Raw genomic sequence first — 24,812 nt, forward strand, 5'->3', positions numbered from 1 at the left:
TATTGATATTTTTTGCCAAGTAAGTGTGACACACAGCAGCACGTTATATACCTACCGAATTAACAAACACTGCATCCTGATGTCTCTGCCTCTCCCACACACCCCCCGGGACCCCAATGTGCCTGGGCAATGTATCACACCTCTGCACAGTGCTGCCCACTTCTAAGCACAGTATTGCAGGTCTCACTAGCAACACAGTGTGCCTATTTTAGTAATACTAGATAAAAGGTGCTCTGTTATGGGAACATGAGGATTCATTTCTGATTAGTTTCCCATGTATCTTAGATTTCACACTTTTCTGTTCATCCTGTCTTGCTCATTTGGTATGTTTTCACTTAGATTGTAAGCTCTCCGGGCAGGGATTTCCTTTCCTGTTTTCTGACTTTGCTGCACTTACTGTATTATAATTCCCTGTAATATATTGTCCTTGTAAAGCGCCGGGTACACTGTGGGCACTATATAAAGATATACATATACATATATAGATATAGATATACACACACATGTTTAAGATACTTAACCCATCATTAACAGTTAAGGTCTGGCTTTTAGCATAAATTTAGCACTGTAACTTGCTTTCACAGTGAGAAATATACAGTAGAACAGACATCCAAAACATCAGTGTTACCTATTACTGAGCATTTATTTAACCCTTGGACTAAAGATTGAGTTCATTAACTTGCTCTTGCTTATTTTTAACCAGCCAAAAACATAGAAAGGGCAATTACAATGTGGAACTCATTACCCATGGAGACTCTGGTGGCAAATACAATAGATAGCTTCAAAAAAAGGTTGGACATCTTTTTAGAAAGGCAAGGTATACAGGGATATACCAAATAAGTAAACATGGGAAGCATCATAATTCCTATGGAAGCAGTAAGGGTATACTTAGTTTTTCACACATGGCATCTCCATTTTGGTTTTATGTTTGTTAAATAAATCATGACACGGTGTAATATGTCACGTGTTGTTGTTCATCTGAGGTTGTATTTACCTAATTTTTAGACCTGCTAAGGAACAGATGATTGTTATTATGTCCTGATATGTAAAACCATAGAATTCAAAGAGGGTGTACTTTCTTTTTCACACAGCTGTATATTATTTTTTCTCTACTTCCTGCCCCTTTTCCCCTATGGAAAACAATATTATAACCCCCCTCCCCTCCCCCCGCCTACAACCGTTCCATGAACATTATAGACATGGAACACAAACATACAGTAGTAAAGTGTTCTGTAATCCTTTTCAGTATGCAGAATTCCCAAATAGTTCAAATATTAAAGTTATACTATGTGATGACGGAATTCTATAATCGTGTCGGTTCGGTAAGCAGTTCCGACACAGACACAGACATCGCAAGACTGGCCGGGCCTCTAATGGGGGAGGTGGGGGGGGGGGGAGAAATTCTGTCCGTGGGATCGGCGTGGCATCGGAGGCCTCCCCCTATGGCAAAATTACTGTGTGTGCAGGGCCGTTTTAAGACCTTGGTAGGCCCTTGGCACTTTTATTTCTAGAGGCCTGTGTTTCCGATGTTTTTACTAATTCTTATGCTAATTTCATCGTTTGCTTGTTTCTAGCGATATTTGGCATCGATACTTTTGTTTCGATATTTAAAGGTATCGATACTTCGGAGGCATTTTAAATTCAAATGAGCTGTTTTCTCTTATTTTGTGATTTTTTTTGTTTAGGTATTTTTTCAAGTGAAATATTTTAGGCCCTTAAAGGTTCGTAGGCCCGAGGCACTGTGCCTAGTCGGCCTAATGTATAAAGCGGCCCTGTGTGTGTGTGATTGAGTGAGCGGAGGAGGGGTTATTGAGTGAGGAGAGGAGGGTGGGTTATTGATTATGAAGAGGGGCTATTGAGTATGAAGAGGGGAGGGAGGCTATTGAGTGTGAGGAGGGGATAGGGGGTTGAGCGAGGAAAGGACGGGGGGGGAGGAATTGAGTGTAAGGAGGGGACGGAGGAAAATTAAATGGGAAGGGGGGGATTGAGTGTGAAGAAGGGGTTGAATTTGAGAGAGGAAGTGGGATTTGAGAGGGAGAGGGATTGAGTGAGGAACGCGGCATTGGATGAGAGAGGAGGGAGGGCGAGTGAGCGAGAGAGGGGGGTGTAAAAGAGGGTGGGTGAGAGGAGGACGAGGGGGGAGTGAGTGAGGAAGAGAGGGAGGGGCAGGTGTGAAAGATGGATGGGGTTTAAGAGAGGGAGGGGGAGAGTAAGAGCGGGAGAGTGAGGGAAAGAGGGGGAGAGAAATAGAGAGAGGAGCGTGAGAAGGGGAGAGAAATAGAGGGGTTGGGAGAGCGAGGTGGTGTGTGGAAAGGGGGACATGTAAGAGAAAGAGGCGGGTCTCGCAAGGTCGCTGAAACGGTGAGGCCCGGTGGAAATTCGAGTCTTGGGCCACAGGAAAGCTGACGGCTAAAGGTTAATATATGTTTGATTAACTGCATTGTTATATAAACTCCCAATCACCCCAGCTTAAGCTTTTCCCTATTTCTGTCGTGCCCACTATTTTATAAAGTTATGGAATAAATAAACACCTGCCAGCTTACTTTCCCCATCATATTTGGCTACTTTCTTATTATATTTATATGTGAACACAAATACCATCTGGTTAAACGCATCCGCCCGGGATATTCCAGGTAAAATAAAAAGACAACACGAGCGGCTAAAACTAATTCCAAAGCTTTGACAGCCGGAATTTGATTCATTTCCGACACGCAGAAGACTGTAATGCCGCTTTATGTACTGGTTAACCTGAGCTCTTAAACCAGGGTCTTCTGTGCGTGACCTCCCTATACAAGTATGCACTTACAGTAGCCCTTATTACATGCTGATTTCATTACCTATCTGGGACACGCAGCCGGTATCCGTACACGTTATGCTGCTGCTGCCTTTATTGTGCTAGTAAAGCAGTTGAGCAAATCCAGTTTTTCACGGTTTGAGGCTGTTTTCGCCATCTATCCAAATCTAACAGCTGCAGAACTCGTGGAAATGAAGAAGATATTCTCGCTGAAAGCAATTTGGTTGTTGCATTAATTAATCTTGCTGCCCCCCCGCCCCCCCCCCCCCCCCTCTTCCGTACTATAATGCTCAGTTTTGGAAGCACTGATTTTCGTTGCATAGACTGAGTCATTCTACGCTGTATTCCAGAGAACACTCATATTGTAGGAAAACCTTAAAGCAGCAAACCAAGCATAGCATTAAACCAGGGGGTCTCCGGAGCTGAATGCCATTCATTTGAGCTCTGGGGACCCCTGTAGCCCGAGATACTTACCTCCTGTAAGGGGCGCAGGTAGCTCCTGCAAGTTTAAAGGTCCTGGTCACGCGGGCCAATAGGAAGTCGCACCGGATGACGTCACAACTTCCTATTGGCTGGAGGGCTGCGAGAGCTTTGAACGTCGCCATTACGAGAACCCCAGCTAGCTGAGCCGGAGCTGCTACCGGCACCCCCCTATATACTTAACTAATGTGTGGTGGATACCTATCCCAAAGCTTCAAATTGCAAAGCCAGTATAACCAGCCTCACACTGATGAGACCCTAGAGGTCAAAACAGCTGTCTGTGGGTAGGTTTACCCAGGCTGTGCTTACAAGCTGTGCAATGCAGCAAGCATAAGCTTATAGGGGTCCATGTCATATGGATTTGAAGAAAACAGTGGCACTGTGGGCTCATTTGCATGTCATTTCCCAGAATCCCTTGCTGCAGTGGAAGCACTGTATGCTGGGTGATAATGGTGAAAGGCGGGGTTGCAGACCTGTCTAAGACACGTGAATGTGCTCACAAGGGATATATGCACTTGAGATATATCTGCTTGGACTGCTGCTTTAAGGAATATTTCCCTGTGTGACTCCAATTTAAGTTTTTTTTCCCCGTAGGGAGAATGTGCAGCCAATTCTTTGCTTCTTGAACCACTCAATAGAAAGTAGCCCTGTATGTGCAAGTCTGAAATAATATGGGCAGGCATCTCCTCCCAGCTTCAGTGATGCAGCCCTACTTGGATATAACTGGAATTGCTCTCCCGTTTAACAGGCTCTGTGCAGTTTGCAGCATTTGTTTTGCACGATAAGGGCTCCTAACATTTTTTGGCAAACTAGCATAAAGTTAGACTAATTAGGGTCTCACATAGCAAGCTCCAGTGATCAGAGAATTAGAAACCAGCTCCTAGAAAATGTAATAATTTACACCCCCTGCATCCTGAGATACCTCCTTAGGGGGCGCCGGTATCTCAGCTCAGGTTTAGATGCGCCAATAGGAAGCCGTGATGTCATATGCACCTTCCTATTGGCCCATGTGACCGGGAGTTTTAAACCTGAGCAGGAGATACTTACCTCTTTAGGGGGCGTGGGTATCTCCAGAGGAAGGGGTCCCTGGAGCTGAAATTTGTGCGATTCAGCTCCGGAGACCCCCTGCTTCAATCCTACATGTATTAAAAATGTACATTAAAAAAAGAAAGCAACAGCGCTGCTACTCTCTCCCTCTTACTACCCCCTCGAGACATGCCTGCCACAGAGACATGCCCATCCCCTGAGGTGTGCCCGCCCCCCGAGACTTGCTTTACCTGTGTAGTCCTGTTTCCCTCCCACCCCCCTCTGGGAGATTCTACAGCCTAGCTACTGTGTGTGTGGTGCATACCTGTTTAGAGCAGGAGATCATGAGCTGTCTGCGGTAGAGTAGAGACCAGGACAGGCATTTGGTTCTGTTACTGAAGTTCTTTCTTGGTACTCAGCGCCTCTAGTAGTAGTGGGCTCCAGGGTATTCCAGAGATCAGCTCGAACCACTGCATACTTAGTCCACTCTGCCCAAGAACTGACACTCAGGCAGGTAACAGATGAACAAGGGTCTTTATTGTATCACTGCATGGACCTTACATCAGTGGTTCCAGGGTCTCAGAAGATTCCAGACTTCTGGAAGGTGCACCCCAATATTAGGGGGTCCTGATTCTTGATGTTCTCCAGGCTTAAGCCTGGAGTGGGCCAGCTCTTCCTCGCAATGGGAGAGGCGGACAGCCCATGCTCTATCCTTTCTCCTCAGAGCAAAGACTAACTAAATTTGATACTCCCACTTGGAAGTCTCTGGAAGGGGTGGGCTCATGGACTGTACCTATCCCTGATAGGCTTATACAGGCCGTGAGTCACCACCATACTTCCATCACTTGCAAGTGGAGCATAAGGGGGGTCACTGGCCCATAGATTAACCTGTTACTGCCCTGAACATACTGGGGGCTTACATAACAGATGCACTATGGAGGAAAGAGAGGTATTATGGGACATATAAATATAACTAATGGTAGACCGCTCACCAAATAGTAGCTCATAAAAGATAGCCGGTGCAAAGGAATGGTACTGGCATAGCAAGTAAACAAGAAGACATAGAAAGTCTCCCACAGATCCCTTTTAACACTGCACATACAGGCTAATAAGAAGTATTTATAGGGGTATAGTGCTCCCTGATATATAACCAAAAAAGCTGTAGGGGGTACCAAAAGTAATCGCACCCAGCTGTGTGGGTGGACGGTTACCAATAAAAGCCTGATATAGGCAAAACAATAAAGTTTTATTAATTATATATCACAACGACGCATAATCAGTAGGCATAAAAACATTTAAAACACAAGGTGTGGGTGATGACAGGAGGGGAAATACTGTATACTTCAATGGTTAATACATCAAATGAACCCTCCTGATAATGACCAAAATCGGAACGGGGGGTAGAGTAGGAGGTAGGTGTTGTATATAGGGGGGACAGGTATACAGTTAATTATTAGAGTCCGTTTTGACCCAAGGGGCGGAAACTGTAGGTAAGTACATTCCTACACCCGATATACACTAACTAGACGATATGTGGCCCCCATTCAGACCCGTGATGCCTGTATCCAGCTCACCCATATATCCATATATATCCATTCATACATTGGTTCATTTAGCCATTCATTCACCCAAGTATTTATTTATTTATTTTCCATACCTAAGCATTTGTGAATCCTCATACATCATCTCTGTATATACAGTATTTAACCTAACCTTGGCACAGCAAGGGTTCTGTCATATACATTCTCTTTACCCCTTGAGTACATGTACTTCTATCCCTTCAGCTGTCATCCACCGATCTAGTGTGTGATTGGGCAGACTCTTAGTACTGCCCCGTTCTGAGGGTATATAGAGTGACAACGCTATCCAGTATGTCACCTCCTACCTTGAAAAAGCGCCAGCCCCCGAGCGCGAAACATACGTCGGGATGACGTCATCGCGTTGACGTCGGAGGTCACGGGTGAGATTGTTCCGGATATCGGGGAGAGAGAGGGTGTATACTTGAGGTGGTGGCGGAGACTATGCCACCACGCTTGTAACTGTATTTAAACTGCTGGAACACCATTGCGGTGCGCTGTGATTATTGCGGTTCTATAATATGTAATATTGTTACACCCCTATTACCTAACTAGGGAGGAGGCTATCGAGGGGGGCCTCTATATGCTTGATATTGATGTGTGTGATACATAACACAACTGTCCCCCCTATATACAACATCTACCTCCTACCCTACCCCCCGTTCCGATTTTGGTCCTTATCAGGAGGGTTCATTTGATGTATTATCCATTGAAGTATACAGTATTTTCCTTCCTGTCATCACCCACACCTTGTGTTTTAAATGTTTTTATGCCTACTGATTATGCGTCGTTGTGATATATAATTAATAAAACTTTATTGTTTTGCCTATATCAGGCTTTCATTGGTAACCGTCCACCCACAGAGCTGGGTGCGATTACTTTTGGTACCCCCTACAGCTTTTTTGGTTATATATCGGAGCACTATACCCCTATAAATACTTCTTATTAGCCTGTATGTGCAGTGTTAAAAGGGATCTGTGGGAGACTTTCTATGTCTTCTTGTTTACTTGCTATGCCAGTACCATTCCTTTGCACCGGCTATCTTTTATGAGCTACTATTTGGTGAGCGGTCTACCATTAGTTATATTTATATGTCCCATAATACCTCTCTTTCCTCCATAGTGCATCTGTTATGTAAGCCCCTAGTATGTTCAGGGCAGTAACAGGTTAATCTATGGGCCAGTATTAGCCTGTATGTGCAGTGTTAAAAGGGATCTGTGGGAGACTTTCTATGTCTTCTTGTTTACTTGCTATTATGGGACATACCCTGTTACACTTGCTTACTGCCTAGGGATGCTGCTTTAGAAGTCCATGAAAATGTAAATTCACCTCAGTATATCTGGAAGCAAAGCGTGACTGGAGGGAGGATTGTACAATAAAATATATGAACAGGTTAAAAACCTTCAATTACATTTCCATATTTTAGAGATATTTAGGTGATTAGCAAACACCAATAAAAGCACCCGATTTATCATGCATGTAGCTGGTCACCTGAAACCAGCTTAATAATGAATCCTTTCCTACACTGACTTGGGGTATTCCAGTTATGAGCATGTAACTACTTTGGCTTAGAGCAACATAAGCTCTTCGGAGCAGGGACTCCTTTCCCTAAATGTCACTTTTATGTCTGAAGCGCTTCTTCCCATTATGTGTTTTTTGTATTACTTGTTATTTATATGATTGTCACGTGTATTACTGCTGTGAAGCGCTATGTACATTAATGGCACTATATAAATAAAGATGCATACATACATACAAAATAACACATTTCTATTTGTGTATCTCTATAGATTCGTCAACACATCAATCAGACCGAAACATGTCTACACGTGAATCTTTCACACCATCACCTATATGGCCTTCCAAAGAAGTACAGTCCTCCTCTACAGCCAATGGTGTCATGAATACCGTGACGCAAGTACTGGAGAATGACACCTTCTTTAAGATTTTAACAACACTAACCAGCAAGAATACTAAGACTAATGAAATGACCCCAGCCTCCTATATACAGGAAAATGCAACTATGTCACTAGCAGATTTTAATTCTTCTTCTGAATCTTCACCCCAACCAGCAGACAAAACAGCTGCAACCTCAGGTCTGAATGAAACCAGCATATTTTCTACTTCCCACCCATTATCATCATTGACATACACTGAAACAGCTTTGTCATTTCAGTCAACATCATCATATCCACCTACTATTTCTAGACAAAGTTCACCTGGACCAAACATTTTGATACATTCATCATCATCATCGTCATCGTCATCAGCATCATCACCACCACCATCATCATCCCTGTCTTCCACATCAGTATCAGACATGCCTTATGGTGTCATCTCTTCCACCAATGTGCCTTTTTCTGACAGTACAATAAACGGTATACATTTGGGAAGCACATCTGAGGTAAGCACTATTAATGTTACCAATCCTAGTTTAAATGCAACAAGTAACCCCTCGGCGATACAAACCACCAGTACCTTGGAGAAATCAAGAACAGACAGGACAACATTAACAGTGGAGAATACGACCCCAGAAACAGCTCTCTATCGTCCTTCTAAAAGTCCATCTACAGTAACACTCACTTCATTCACATCAATGGACAACAGCAAGTTGCAAAATCCTTCTACAAACCCTAGTTTAAATGCAACAAACAATGTCTTGATTGTACAAACCAGCAGCACAATGGAAATATCAAACATAGGTAGGACACAATTACCAATGGAGAATCCCACCCCAGAAACATTTCAATCTCTTCCTTCTGAAAGCTTAGTAACAAACGCCACTTTTAATAAAATATCTTTATATTCACTGAGCACAAGTCAACCAGAAACAGATCAACCACCAGCTTCTTCTGTAACGGAGTCAATTTCAACAACACAAACTGGTGGGTTACAATCAAAAGCAACTAATGTTACAGGTTTCATGGATGCAGGTTCAACGACTACAGAAACCAAGGAGACAAGTTCATATACTTCCTACACAGATGTATCAACCTCCACAGCATTTCTCATCACGGAGACTACAGATGATCATAACACTACTAATGCCTCGCCATCCACCGAGTATACTCCCACACTGAATAGTTATACTTCTACAGATGTGGGTGTTAAAGAGAAATCTTCAGAAACTGTTTTAACTAGTAGGCCTCTAATAACAATGAATATAAACAGCAATGCTGATACTGCAAATTCAATATCTACGGCTCCAGTTTTTACAGTTTCTCCTGAGACAGATAGTCTGCAAACTCAGCAAACGGATATAAGTATTTTCACAACAAGCAACAACATGGAACTGACCACTACAATGTATAAGGATGCTTTGGATTCTCAACCAATCACTGAAGCAGGAAGGACAGGAGGAACGCCAGAAATAACGCAGACACGTTTTGAAATGGCCACCTTGACAAGCCCTAGTGCTACATCAAGCTCACAGCCATTTGCAAGTACTCTGCAAGGTTTTACATCATCAATAGTTGAACATTCTACTGCAATCAATCCATATACCACCACAGGGTCAGCAACCACCCCTTATATAAGTGAGGAAAGTACAGTTGTCAGCGCTACACAGACTGGGCATTCCAGATCCTCATCCAGTCTACCATTAGAATACACAACTTCGCATTTTGATGAATCAAGATCCAGCTTCGATTTTGATACAGATTCAAGTACAATTAAACCAACACCTTCATCAGAAGTTACATCATCGTCAGCAACATCCAATGGAAATGCATCAAATACCCCTCCAAATGCAATGCTTTCCACAATTTATATTACTATTAATACTGCTATGTCAGACGCTATATCACCTGTTATACGGGACACATCTACGTTATTTACTTCTCAACCTAGTGCTAGAACCACTGCTAAAATGCCAACAGGAACGGCTATGTCTGATTGGACACCCACAGGCACTGGGATATACAACATCAATATAAAGACAGAAAACTTGCAAACAAATTCTCATTCTAAAAATATTAGCACAACATCTCATAGTGACATGGAAAGTTATACACATACTGGCGACATGTCAAGTCACCAATATATATCTAGTGAGACCACAACTATACCCATTTCCCAGCCTAGCCAGGATATTGAAAATGGCACAGAACACTCAAGTTCTAGCACAAACTTTACTCCAAGTTCAGGGGTGACAGGAAGTCAAGGTATATTGTCTTCATCAAACAGTCCATCTACAAATTCTCTTTTATCATCAACATTATCAAGTCTAACACCAACTGAAAAACATGAATATTTAAATGAGAGCAGTGCAGCGAGTACGGAAAACTCTCCTACCATCATTACTTCATTATCGCCTCAATCACCATTTAACCAAACATCTGACCAACCTCAAGAATCCACTTCTTCACCAACAGAATCTCATAACTCACCACTATCTATGACCACTTCAATTTTAACATTTGCTACTAATAGTGAAATGTCTTCTATACAACCAATAACTTTTGCAACAACAACAGTTTCTTTAGTGTTAACATCTACAGCTGAAGAGCATTCTGCTTATTCTACAATAGAACAAGCAGATATCTCTACTAGCACAGTAAATACTCACCTTTCAACTGTAATCACATCAGAAATGTGGCATTCTAATGGTTTACCAGTGGGAAATTCCACCAATGAAGTTGTAACTGCAGTTCCTACATTTCCTACCATTACTCATTTACCATTAAGTCCCATAACTCCTGCTCACTCATCACCCACACCACATACGTCTGCTACTTTTCCAACAAATATATCTAATTCTGTTTTTACAGTTTCATCTTCAGTATCTGCTGGTGGAGTATCCATAGGTCCACCAACAGAAAATGTAACAAGAAACTCTAGTTCCATATCAACAATGCCAACTTCTTTGTCTTCTGAAACCCATACTATGTCCACAAGCCATATGCCCCCATTGACTACAAGTACACCGGAGTCCACCATACATACAGAGACAACTACCCACACGTCAACAACAAGAGTGGTCACTGAAACAGCAACCAACACACATCCACTAGCCACTGTTACACTTCCAACCACAATACTAAGTACGGCCACAATGTCCCCTGTAACTACAACACATGCACCCAACACAATAAAGACAGTTCCCACTACTGTGAATGCCACAAATCCAGTTACCATGAAAACATCAACCTTTACGCCAGCTTTGACATCTGTGACGATATCTGCAAAAACGGTTGGTGGGACAACGGTACCAAATACCACAGCTGTTGATAGCACGATTGCAACTACTACATTTAGTCCACCGACATCTACTCCTTTTGCTTTGGAGTGCAAGCTATCATCAGAAACCATGGTGAAAACAGGTATGTGGTGTTATTATCCTTCATTGAGATTGTGCCGACAGATTTACCGAATGGGAGAAGAAAGACAGTTAGAAATTGGTTCCCAATTGAGAAAGGTGGGTAAAGTGGTTGGTGGACACAGCTATAAGTATCAAGTTGAAATATTTTGGTAAAGTATGCAAACTTGGTGAGCCGACACGTGAGGGGTGCCACGGTGTGATCAGCAAGTACTGAATTGATTGATGTGCGGGTCCACTCTCTCTCCCAACCTCCCCCCCTTATCTTTATCGGTTCTCTGATAAGGACGAGGTGGGAGAAGGGGAGAGAAAACACATGATTGACAAACACTTCTCCACTCAGAGACCCAGAAGAAATTCAACCTGTAATTCATTCCCCCCAAAAAGCAAGCCTGCAAAATCTTTGCTTTTAGCACAGTTACATCTGTTTAGGAGGCCAATTACAGAATATATTTTTCTGTCCGGTAACATGCGGTTGCACCTTTCACGGGGCTGTACCAAAGCAAAATTAAAATATAAAACTGTTTATATCAACGGAATTAACTTTCTTCCGAAGATTGAATCGCCATTACCACCCAGACATTGGATCTGAAAAACGGTAACAAACAAATCTGACTTCTTTGTGTCAGCTGAACAATTAATATTTTTATTTTCTCTGTGTCCTCTGAAATTCAAGCTTATTCAATACAGTGTCATTAAAAGAACAAAAAAAACCCACACATGTCACCTGCAGATGCTACCAAACCAAAGATCCATGATAAAGATGGTACAAGCCCTCCATGGGGAACATGCGATGTTCCCCAAAAAAATGATATTTAAAATGGCTATTTAAAAAAAAAAAAAAAGCATGGCAATAACATTTAGCCTATAAAAATATAACTGCCATTAGTTGCCTTTGGTCCTAGGAGGGAGCTATTACACAATACAGTGTTTTCCTACACAATTTTAGGATTTCATTTTCTAATCCTTCAAATCTGACCCATACGGGACATTTCAGGGACGGTTTGGATGTTTGGCTAGGAAATGAGGAAAGCAGAGAGTTTAGTAAGCCAAGAAATCTGATGTTTCCTTTGTTACACATAACCTTTATAAAGGTCGTGCCCGCCTCTTCTTTTCTCTACACGTATCCTTGTTGGGCCGTCCAGAAAGGCCTTTTCTGAGCAGGAGCCCCGGCATCATATGCTTGCTTTCATCTTTTAGGTCTGGAGAGTCTCAAAATTTTCGCTAGGAAATGATAAAACGTACTAAGTGTTAGTCCATAAAACACCTACCTGTAGTACACTGGCGACACACTTTATTCGAGCTCGGCTAGTCCCACGAATTCGGGTATACCCGGGTGTATTGAGGTTTGTGACTGTTTTCTGCCCGAGTGCATTGAGGTATTTTCCAGCAAGGGATTGAAGCATTTTATTCCCGCTGGCTGCAATACTGCACAGTATATATATATATATATACTGCATTACAATTCATGAATTTATGCCATCTGGTAGACACGCGAAGCATTGCAGCCTATTAAATCCTAATCATTATCATTTAACAGATCAGCCGCCCGTCAGCCAGGCATGAACCCAGGCTGGGAAGGCAAACGCAACGGGGCTTGTCAGAGGTGAGGAGCGGTGCATTCCAGGTATCTGCCAGGTACATACTGGGTATTTGCTCGAATAAAGTGTGTCGGTGCAGTAGCATAGCTTAGCAAACATGGCCCCTAATAGACCATTGAAGTGACTGGGATGTAAGGTGTCTGTTCTGAGTCAAGCTCACTGTGGCAAGTGAGTAGAGACAGGCAGCTTAACTCAATCCCATATACCAAGCAAGGGAATCTTCCTATTTGCTGAAAGGTCTATAACAACATACAAATACAAAGGGCAAAAGGTACTGAGGGAACACACTGGGGCCTCAGAGCAATGGAGGGGAAACGGAGCTAGGATATTTGTGGGATAATGCTAGGTAATGGGGTGGCTTAGTATCAGGGATAGGTAAATTACAATGGCTTTACCCGAGGAGTAGGAGAGGTGACTGCTCCAAGATGGCTGCTGGATATAAAAGAAAGCATGCTTGCCTTGACTAGCAGGAAATACAGTCAGGCTGTGTCAACTAGCAGGGGTAGCAAAGAGACAGCCCAACTAACAAAGAAATATAGGGGGTTGCCAGGGAAACAGGCTGGAAGCTAAGGGACAGATACATTTGTTGCAATCTTACACTGAGGAGTGCTGGCAGCCTCAGAACAGGGAAAATAAACAGTGAGGTTCCAGGACAGTCTGCATGCACGTAAAGTGGCTTATGGAGTAAAGATGACCTGTTTTCAGTTGGTGTCTTGCAGTTGTAATACAATTTAATGGGGTTTGATGAGTCTTTGCATCATTTTAGCTGCTCAAGAAGTGTATTTTACTCTCCCATTTCACAAAATGCCTTTGCGTAGGTAGAATGAACAACCACGTCCCTGTTATTATTGCCACGTTCTTTAAACCTGTATCGCCTTTAACCCTACTGTTGCAAACCTTGCCAGCAGCCAACGGGTTAACAGTCATTTATTTTTAAACTTTCAACTTTTATTTCTACCTAAATAACGGTGGATCAACCTAGTGTTTCAGAATCCCGGTATACTGCTCCCTGAACATAGAGGAGATCAGACAGACTTTCTGGGCAGCTGTGCACCTTGTGTTCTAGCAGCGGCCTAGATAGAGGGGAAAGGGTCAGGGCAAAGGTAGCAGGGGGACCGTGATACAAAACCAAAAGGGAGAAATCACTGAATAAAGAGAGCCAGATACCAGACATAGTGTGTAATTAGCAGGGCATTATGATAAAACTCTATGTTCCATTCACTACAAGGGGTCTTACTGTGTAGTGCTGCTTAGCTAATATGGGCCACCATGCATTAAGAGTTGGTTGTGCTTTGTAATGCAAGTGGTAACTCTGCTAAAGTAATGTTACCGCTTGTGTCTTGTTCTTCAGTTCTTACTCTGTCACTGCAGCTGACAAGGTCAGAGATGGATAGTTTGAAACAGAATTTGTCGGGTGCCCTTAAACAGACACTGGACCAAGCTTTAAAACAGCCTATACAAGTCCACATCAATGACAGCTCATTAAATGTAAGTACATGTAACAGAATACAACAGACTCTGATTTATGTGAGGTGAACAAGTAGCTGCCAACTCTCGGCCTCAAGGGCCACCAACAGCTCAGGTGAAGGATAATCCTGCTTCAGCACAGGTAGCTCAGTCAATGACCAGTGCTGAAGCAGGAATATCCTTAAAACCTGACCTGTTGGTGGCCCTTGAGGACTGGAGTCGGCCACCCCTGGCTTAGATGCTTTGCTTCCCTCTTTCCAAACTGTTACTGGAATAGGTCCGTGTTGAACACATCTCACTATGCCCTCCCTATTACTTTTTCTATTTAATGTCTCCTCACTTCTTTGTAAACATTTCTGTTCTCTCCAACTCCCCCACTCCCCTCCTATCCCCATTTCTTCACCCCTCCTCCCCCCCACCTATGTCTGTGCCCAATACACTACACCATTATTTATACACCTCTTTCCCAACAACTTCCTTACCCTCAATAAAAAGCACCCCCACAAATCCTCTATTCACACCCTCTTTCTGCTCCTTCCTGCTGCTGGGGATAGCTCTCCTAATCCTGAACCCAGACATAAACACACCTGCTCTCACGCACGCCTCCCTGTCATCTTCTTCCATGCAAATGGTGTTAACCTTCTGATTTAATCCTGACCAACCTTAAAACTTGCCCCACAAATCAAGCATCCCAACAGCCTGCACTCATGGCTACTGTCCCACATCCACAGTCACTCCTGCCAACCATTGTGACTAAGCCCTGCCATCTACTGCACTTATTCCCTCACCTGCTGTCTCTATAAGTTCCCATCATACCTCTTAGATTGTAAGCTCTTCGGGGCAGGGATTTCCTTTCCCATTGTCTGGTTTTGCTGCGCTTAATGTATTATAATTCCCTGTATTGTTTGTGAAGCGCTGAGTACACTTTTGGCGCTATATAAATAAAGACATACAATACACTTCTTCACAGTTTGTAAATACTGTACGTACATTGAATAAACAGCAACCTATTTCTCGGAACTGTACTAATCAAAATCATTCCCTCTACACAATAGCCAGCAATTCCTTTCTCCTTACGATCTCACGCTGCCATTTCTCATGAATGTGCTGCTGGTTCGTCCGGTAAGAAAGGGGTTAAATTGGCGCCAGGAGACACATTTTAAACCCGTGTCACACATTGAATCAATGTCATTGACCTTGTTTGCACGTTACCCGGGGGAATCATTGTGCAGAACACAAGGTGTTACAGAAGAGTTACACGTCGTGTAGGCTGGGGTTCATCAAGCTGCGATGCGTGGGGGTTGGGGGGGGGGGGGTCTCCAGTCCAGAGCAGTTACCCCCGGATTGTGGTGTGATAACGCGCATGGCGGCCGGGTGATTCCCGGTCACAGAGGGTTATTTATCGGAGTCTCCTGGCTGCAAAACTAGAGCAAAAATGAAAAATTAAATTAAAAAACCCAGCAGATGTATCAAATGGAAAAATGTCCCTGAGTTGCATGAAATGCCACATCTTCATTACATCTCGCTCTGCTCTCTACTCTAACGTTGCAGCCAAGAGACTTTGTATCAATAGAATACAGTGGGATATCCAACAAGCTGCTTGCTCTCTAGAACAGGGGTGCGAGAGCAGGCAGGGGGGTGCAGGGGGAAAAGATTGTGCATCTGCTCTAGAACACAATAATCACAGAAACATTTACACGTTTCAACCCCAATGTGGCATCGTCATATCCCCATTTTAAACCAATCTCCGCCAACTGCGTAAGTGGCCTTGGGTTCAAACCCTACCTGAGACACACACATCACACCCTTGTGTCATAATGACAAGAACCGTAGTGATTGCCATGCACAATAGTTGTATAGTTACATTATACTACAGTGCACCGCCTACAAAGAACTTCATTCAAGAGAGCTGGTGGGTTTTAAATGGTCAAAGTGCCTCAATTAATAGCTGGGTTTAATTTGAATATGGAGGCCCCGGGATTTCAGGTTGCTCATTTATCCTTTTGAATGTCTGGCTATTATTTATTTATAAAATGTTTTACCTGGAAGAAATACCTCTCATTTTCATGTATGTCCTGGGCATAGAGTTATGATGACAAATATATGTGTAACGGGTATTCCCTGGGAATACAGACGCTGCTACCTGCTGTGTAACCTGTGTGTGTGTATATATATATGTAACGGGTATTCCCTGTGAATACAGACGCTACTACTGCTGTGTAACCTGTGTGGCTCTCAGGAGCCTAAGCCTCCGCTTGGGGAGCCTGGGGTACATACATATAATACGATCTCGTGGTGCAACACCTCCACCTGGGAGGGATCCCAACGGAGTGGGAGGAGGCCCTCACAGGAAACAATCACGGTAACCACACAGTTGTAAAACAGGACAGGCTTTACTGCATATATGCACATAACTTATATTCTATTATACATAACATTCAACGTTGCATTTTGGGTAAGGTATAACATACACCCCGCTCCCACCACCGTGTATCCCCACACCGTGTCCAATCGCACTATACAAGCCCTTGGCCACTCTACACGTAAGTGTCCCCAAGTGATACCCCCACCCTTAGGCGTGCTTCTTGCGTTGCTGTACAGTGTTGGTGCACTTGAGGATTGATACCTGCCCGGGGCTCCCACCCCGGGTTCCGCAGACTACGGCAGGGATTCCGCCCGATCCGACGTCGTCCTCCGCACCGCGTTGGGTGAATTCCAGCGTGGATAATATCACCTTAGTCTCAGTGTCTTTGGTGGCGTTCTGAGCCCAGAACCCACCTCGCAGGGCTGCACGGCTTCAGCGCTGTGTCCCTGACTATGCAAATAGCTAATGGGGCAGTGTCCCTATCTAGGGCCTGTCACTATAGCACCACAAGCTACACAGTGGCTCAGGACCTAACTGGGACCTAGGGGGGCTGCTGGCCTAATGCAGTGGGTCACTGACCCCTGCACTCACCTCCTACCCCTAGCTTGTCCTGGTCCTGACTAACGTGCTCCTCGCGCGCGAAATGTATCTAAGGCTGGGGCCATAGAGGCTTCAGGAGAGCGGAGGCGCGCTAACGCTGAGGCTCGCCTGCTGAAATCTGCGCGATTCCATGGACTTGCAGGCGAGCCAGCGTGCGCGAAGGGAGCTGGGGGGAGGTGGTTGGAGGCGGGGCAGTGACGTCGCTGGGCCAATCACCCGCGACGCACTGACGTCAACGTCACAGCGCCGTGACGCTGCTTCAGGCTGATTGGATGTTTTCAGCCGACAGCGCTCTGAAAAACAGCTTGGCTGTCGGCTGAAAATTCCAAAGCCTCAGCACGCCTGCGGACGCTCGCGTGAGCCCCCTCTCAAGGCATCCTCATTGAGGATACAGGGGCTCAGCGCGGAGCATCCGCATGGCTCAGCGTGGCCTGTCCTTCTATGGACTCGGCCTAATTCTCTCCAAGCAGGGAGCTCCTGCAGCCCTATTGGCTCCCTGGCGTCATGGGGCCACTCCCGAGGCTCATGGGACATGAAGTCCCATTCAAGAGCCCTCCTCTCATTGGTGGCGTTCTGGCGCGCTTGTACTGCGCATGCGCGAGCTAACCAGGGCCTCCCGTCACATCGGCAGTCTGCGCATGCGCGAGGAACTGTCATGGCGGCGCCCTTCACCGGGAACCGCCGGGAGCGCCTCGCAACCCGACCGCGGCCCTAGCAACTGGCCGCACGCGTCCCCGGCAACCGGCCGCATCTGAGGAGAGCGCGCTGTGCGCGCACATGCCCCCACACCTCCCCGCTAACGGCCGCATAGTGAGTACCCGGAGGGGGGGGGGGGCCGCAGGCAGAAGGGGGACCTGGCTACATATGGTTACATTAAGGGAACAGGGTTATACATTATGTATAAAGACATAGCATGAACAGTTAAAGATAATACATATTATAGGCGTATGTAACAGTTACAGACCAGATTAAAATGTGAGACCGCTTTAGTTTTGAAAGAACCTAGACTGGAGGCGGATTTGAGAGTCTCGGGTAGATTGTTCCAGTTGTGAGGTGCACGGTAAGAGAAGGAAGAGTGGCCGGATACTTTGTTGAACCTTGGGACCGTGAGCAGTCTGAGTCACAGTTCTGCGTGTGGTTGGGGCGAAGATAGGCGGGTAGCTTACCCAGAAAGTATTTGAAGGCAAGACAGGAGAGGTGAACTTTGTGCCTAGACTCAAGTGATGGCCAATCTAGTTCTTTTTAACATTTCACAGTGATGTGTGTTGTAGTTACATTGTAGGACAAAGCGGCATATTGAGTTGTACAGGGTATCTAGTTCCTATAAAGTACACCTAGTTTGGCATAGGTTTTGGATGTCAGAGTATCAATGTGCAACCCAAATGTTAAATGGGAGTCAAACCATATGCACAGATATTTAAAACTAGTGATAGGGGCTAGGATAGTATTAGCGTTGGTTCTGATCTGGAGCTCAGTCATTGGAAGCTTTAGAAATTTCGCCTTGGACCCAAATACCATTGTTACAGTCTTGTCAGTGTTTTAAAACAGTTTGTTTGGGGAAATCCAGTTTTCAAGTCTCAAAAAATCAGATTCAAATATGTGTTCAAGGTCGGGAGAAGCTAGGGCTGTGTGCATATAAGATTCTGTCATCTGCATACATGTGTATTGAAGCTTCCTTATAAGCTGTAGGTAGATCAATGCAGGTGATAACCAGGGGGTTGGAGTTAGTGCCTGACATAGACACATGTTGGGATCTACATGATAGGTAGGAGTGAAACCAGTTTAAAGCATGTTCCCCTATTCCAGAGCACTGAAATTTGTTTAGCAAGATAACATGATCAACAGTATCAAAAGCCTTTAATAAATCGAGCAATATCACACCAGTAAGTTGTCCCAGTTCCATTCCACATCTGATCTCCTTGCAAACTTTTAGGAGGGTAGTTACTGTGGAGTGTTTGGGGCGAAAACCAGATTGGAATTGGCTAGGGAAATTTGTCTTGGTATAGTAATCGCTTAATTGGGAGTGGACACATTTTCCCATGACTTTGGATATTATTGGGAGAAGAGAGATTGGGCTGTAGTTTGAAATAGTGTTTGTCCCCAATTTTGAAGATTGGGACAACTCTGGAAGTTTTCCAGGTCTTCGAGATAGTAGAGTTGATTAGGGAGCCAAGTGGTTTGGCAATGGCTGGGGTCCCAAGTCGTAGGAACTTAGATTGCAGTAAGTCAGATCTAATTGGCTGCTTAGTTTTAATTTGAGGAGCGCTTATGTAATCTCCTCTCCAGATACTGGGACAAATGGAAAATTGTGGGCAGTGTTGGAAGTGGGTGGGGCTATGAGGGTTCTCCCAGATTGAGCTTCATGTTTGTAGTTCAGGTTGTGTTTTCCCAATATGGAAGTTGCACACCCCACAAAGTATTAATTGAAGGCATTTGTTATGGCAGTGGGATTTGTCAGAGTAATATCCTCCTTATTGATATTACAATGTTTGTTGATGACTAGAAGGCTGGTATATATTGTGGATAACCTTCCAGAAGTTAGCTGGGTATTCTGGAGGAGATTGTCAGAGTAATATTGTGTTTTTGTGTGTCTTGTTTGCCATGTGCACATATTCAGCAGACATCTGTAGTGGTTGAGATCCTATGTAGTGCCAGTTACTTTGTAGCTTTTCCGCAAGGCATCACTAAAATGATAGAGCAATATAACGTTGGTTGTAACCCACAGAAAGTGGGCCCCCCGTACTCTTATTCTGCTTATTCTGCGTAGTGGAACATGGGTATCACAGAGTTTAAAGAACTCTGTTTGGAAATAATCGAGCGCAGAATCGGGGTCGGGAATTAAGTCGATTCTGTACCAAGGACAGCTGGTAAGATCAGCCAGAAACTGTTGTGGGTTAAAGTTTCCAAATGTTCTAGTGAGGAGAAGTTTAGGGCTTGATATTTTGGTGGTTTGATTTTCCTTACACAGTACACTATTGCCTGGTCACTGAAAATGCCAGAGGATTGGATTCTGCTGGGATTTAAGGAGAGAATCCAGTCTAGCAAGGAATGGTTGAGAGATTTTAGGTTTGTCCATGTGGGTTGGGAAATTAGTTGCGTTATGTTTAGGGGCTCGAGTTGTGTCTGGATTTTGTCTTTTTTAGTATCAAGCAAATTGTAGTTGAAATCCCCAAGAAGTAAGAGCTCACATTCACTTAAAGATTCTCACTTTACGACGCACACTCTTATGATGCTATGCTACACTCGGCTATTGTTCCCTTGACTGATTTAAAATGCATACCGATATTTAAACAGTCACACGACCTCCCCCCAGTAAATCTGCGTGTTACATGGTGGACAATTAACAGAACAATAATGAAGAAATCAAGTTTGCTAATCTAAACATAACAGAGATCACAAATACAGTCAGGGCGGGGGGCCCCTTTTGCCCCTTTTCATGCTGGAGGCAGGATTTCAGTCCCATGCATTAATATGTATCTGCGGCACAGGGACTGTGGTTGTAGAGCATGGGTTCCCAATCTGCTTTTTCTTTTCCCTCCTGCTAGAAAATATATTTTTTAGCGAACCCCTAATTAATAAATCTTATTGCCTACTCAGACTATTGCTAACAAAAGAGGTAGTACAGCCACGTCCTAATATGCCTCGTCGCTGTTAATGCAAAGCATTGTGGGTACCAACTTTGGAAGCTCCTGCTGTGACAGCTCACATTCCTCAATGTCACTCCTAAAGACACCCCCCCCCCCCAACAGGTCAGATTTTCTGGATATCCCCGCTTCAGCACAGGTTGCTCAATCAGTCCCTACTTCAGCACAGGTGGCTCAATCAGTGGCTCAGCCTTTGACTGAGCCACCTGTGCTGAAGCTGGACTATCCTGAAAACCTGACCTGTTGGGGGGTGGGGGGGAGAGGGGGTCTTCAAGACTGGAGTTGAGCCCCCAGCTTTAGAGAATATTAAACACAGCAAGTCTTTTGGTTTGCGGAGTAGCGCACTCAGGACGGCCCCCATTCTAACAGCTGGTTTATTTCTCTCGTTGTTTATATTCATGCAACCCACCTCATTCTCCATGCAACCAAATTGCGGACGTATGGCTCTTATTTTGACTGGCTATACTCGTGTACGTGCAATGTTATCAGACTCAACATTTTTTTCCCCCTTAACAAATATGGGAATATTTTAATTATTTTCAGACGACCAGCCAGAATTCAAACAATGTGACCGTGGGATATTCTATTTCAGTGAATTCCTCAGTTTATATTCCATCAGCCATCACAGAAGTCCTGCTGGCTAATGATGTCGTTTATATAACCAACCTGAAGCGTCGCTTGCCCAGCCTTCAGTATGTACCTGTGCTGGCTGCACCATGGGAGCTGCTGCCCGGATACACCTTCCGGCTAAAAACAGGCAAGTGCACACATTGTATACTACACGTGGATTTGCTGTTACAGTTCCGACAATCAAGTCTATTCCATATTTATAATGGGTGACCCATCCCATCATGGATGGAGAGGCTGAAGAGCGACGATACTGAGTGGTGCTGTGTACCACACTTCTTTTCTCATACATTTAACAGAGCATAAAATAGCCAGGATAAAATGACAGGAAAATAAATGCATCTTGCTTTACCTACAGTACAGTAAACCTTGGGTACAACAATGCGTTAGTCAGGATTAGTGCATTTTCATACACGCACACCACATGAGTAATACGTGGGATTTCGCACAAGGGGATAATTACAAAGCAGTACCACCTCCCACTTTCATACAATTGCCTATGAAGAGAATACTATATGTGGTCTCAGCACTGCAGCCTACGGTTCCGGCATGGGTCAGTAACAATCAATGCCAGTAGTCCCTAACGTTCTTGATATCATTCCTTAGAAACGCATAACAGATGTTCGGAAACGCGATACAGAATAGAGCAGGCGTGGCCAACTCCAATCCTCAACGGCCACCAACAGGTCAGGTTTCAGGGCTATCCCTGCTTCAGCACAGGTTAGTCGTTGACTGAGCCACCTGTGCTGAAGCAGGGATATCTTTCAAACCTGACCTGTTGGTGGCCCTTAGGACGGAGTTGGCCACTCCTGGAATAGAGAGATCAATTGGCATTGCAGCTGCATGGCACTAATGGAGTGTCATTTAACAGGTCATTTTATGTTTAAAAGGCAAGCCCAATTATTTCTATAGGAAAGGTTATTCAGAAAATAAGTGGTGTTACAAATCAGAAGTCTATTTCATCACCTGCACCCAATCTTTAAAAACAGCGGCCTGCTTACTAGAGCAAACGTACAGTATATTTTCTGCACTTTGACAGTTCTGAAGTTAATGGGCACGGGAGGAAATATCCATTCGTGCCGCTACACGCGGAGCATGGAGCAAAGATTACAGACTGCGTTCGAAAAGGCAGCGGTGACCGGCAGCAACTTCACAGTCCAGGTACGTCGGCGTTACACATCCAGCCAGGCGCACACAGAAAAAGCTCGCTGCAGCGCGTGCACATGAGAAACATTGCACTTTATACAACAATTAGCACTTGTTAGTGTTATTTTATGCGTGACCTTACAACGCGACATAGAATATGCAGGCAGAATTAATCCTATTATGTTTTTGAGTATTAAATAATATTAATAAAATGGTGGGTGGGCACATTTCGTAGCGTTTTAGTTTTGGTTCTAAAAGATTTTCGTGTTTTGTGTTTTTGATTTTTAAATAAAAAAAAAAGATTGAATTTTGACTTTTTTTTGTTCTGGAAAATTCAACCGTTATATAACTTCCTACCCCCACCCCACCAAAAAAAAGAAAACAAAATGTTTGCTCAGATTAAAAAATTTGTTCCAAAGTTCAACTATGAGTTAAAATCCAACGTCGGATTTTCAAGCGGCTCGACTCGGAATTCGAATTAAACGTTGATTCCGCAAAGTCTGGTTTTCAGACCCGCGAACATGCCCATCCTCACATATAATAAACGGTACAAGTTTAAGACTCAGAGCCTGCAGAGAGAAAAAACTACCAGGAGATAATAACCTTCTCTCAGAATCTATGTTACAAATGGTATATGAACAGAATGTCCACATATGACCTTCAACTTTGTCAATGTCATAAAAAGCACATCTTTTCAACACTGTATATAATCTGAAGCGGCCGTTCTTGGCCAAAAAAATCCCTACAGACAACAGGGACTTTCAGCCGAACCAGCCTCGAACCTTTAAAGTATCAATCTTCAAAACGAACATCCTTCTTGGTCCATCATGTAAACCACATACTTTTCTACTGCATTAAAATACAGCGATGATTTTCCTGAAAGTAAAAGCAACAGAAAGGGATATACACCTTTGCTTTCAATGTTTGGCATTTCTTTTGCAGCCGTAAACTTTAATAAACAGTCCTTCGTATGTCTGCCCAAGATTTATGTTAACGTGGTTTACACGATGGAGGAAGATTAGAGCTCATCGTTAAAGAATAACCCAGGTGCCGTGATATAACTGGTAACACAGAGCTGGGAGATTTTGGGCACGGGTTATTCTTGCTGCTCTCGCACCTGTTCAGTTCTGCAGAACAATTCGTGATTAAACCTTTTGCAGATGGTAATACACTGCCTGCCGTGCTTCCCCAAGCAGAGAACATTGAAAAAAGACTCAATGTTTTTAAAATCGACACACACACACACACACACACACACACACACACACACACACACACACACACACACACACACACACACACACACACACACACACACACACACACACACACACACAGTAATACTCCACAATCAACCAACCCCCAAAGCAACAGCATTTGTAGTTCCTGTGGTGTAAAAACCACCTTCATTCGCAATGGCACATAGCAACTCAAATTGTTTGTGTTTTGGTTTTTATGGGAAAAATCTGGAAACAAAAAACTCATTTTGTTTTTGAAATTCATGAATTAAATAGAAACAGCCGTGTTACTGCAGTTGCAGAGTAAATGAATACTTTGGAATTGGCTAATACCGGTTTTATTTGGGCTAATGATGGATATTATAAGACAAGCTTTGGAGAGCTCTCTCTATTCCTGAGGACGAGCGATTCTGAGTTACACAGATTCCAGGAGCGTGACATGGATGTATAAACCAAGATAACAGTCTAAGGCAGGTGATGTAGAGAAGGAATTGCAAAGTAAATATACAGACAGGGCAATACATGGATGACATACACACTTCTGTGCTCATCCTTAATAACAGCTTCATAAAAGCGCCTACTTCAGTGCAAGCAACACTGTCAGCTACTCGGCCATTTTAAGAAGTGCCCAAATAGGTACGTGGCTATAATGAATAGAGTGAGTCAGATACTCCTTCCTATAGGCTGTTAGTGTTCCTTAGTGGAGTCATTAGCAGGCATCGATTGGATAACAAGTGTTCTTCATAGTACTTAGAGTAGAAGTGTGAACAATGGGAGTTAGCAGTTGTAATTACTGTAAAATCCATCCTTATTTTCTGTGTACCTCGCTTTGCTCAGCTAGAACATGTACTTGTGAGGAGAAATAGACATTAAACCCTTCCTTAAAGCAGCATTACTACAATCCCGCTATTTCTTTCTTTTTTTTGATAT

The 24,812-nt window shown here is 43.9% G+C and overlaps 1 protein-coding gene across 6 annotated transcripts in view; it reads left to right on the plus strand.

Moving 5' to 3' along the window:
* KIAA1549L (KIAA1549 like) overlaps positions 1–24,812 on the plus strand; it is a 106,051-nt gene that overhangs the window by 34,925 nt on the left and 46,314 nt on the right. For 4 of the 6 annotated variants that reach the window (XM_075567370.1, XM_075567371.1, XM_075567368.1 and 1 more), the window contains exons 2-5: positions 7,668–11,198; positions 14,147–14,283; positions 21,415–21,628; positions 22,538–22,659. In XM_075567370.1, the coding sequence (XP_075423485.1) occupies positions 7,668–11,198; positions 14,147–14,283; positions 21,415–21,628; positions 22,538–22,659 (4,004 nt within the window). Of the gene's footprint in view, positions 1–7,667; positions 11,199–14,146; positions 14,284–21,414; positions 21,629–22,537; positions 22,660–24,812 lie in introns of those variants that run through there. The other 2 variants (XM_075567373.1, XR_012787606.1) reach the window with 2 other exon arrangements.

This window comes from Ascaphus truei, chromosome 12 (genome assembly GCF_040206685.1).
Source record: "Ascaphus truei isolate aAscTru1 chromosome 12, aAscTru1.hap1, whole genome shotgun sequence".
In the NCBI taxonomy this organism is placed as follows: Eukaryota; Metazoa; Chordata; class Amphibia; order Anura; family Ascaphidae; genus Ascaphus; species Ascaphus truei.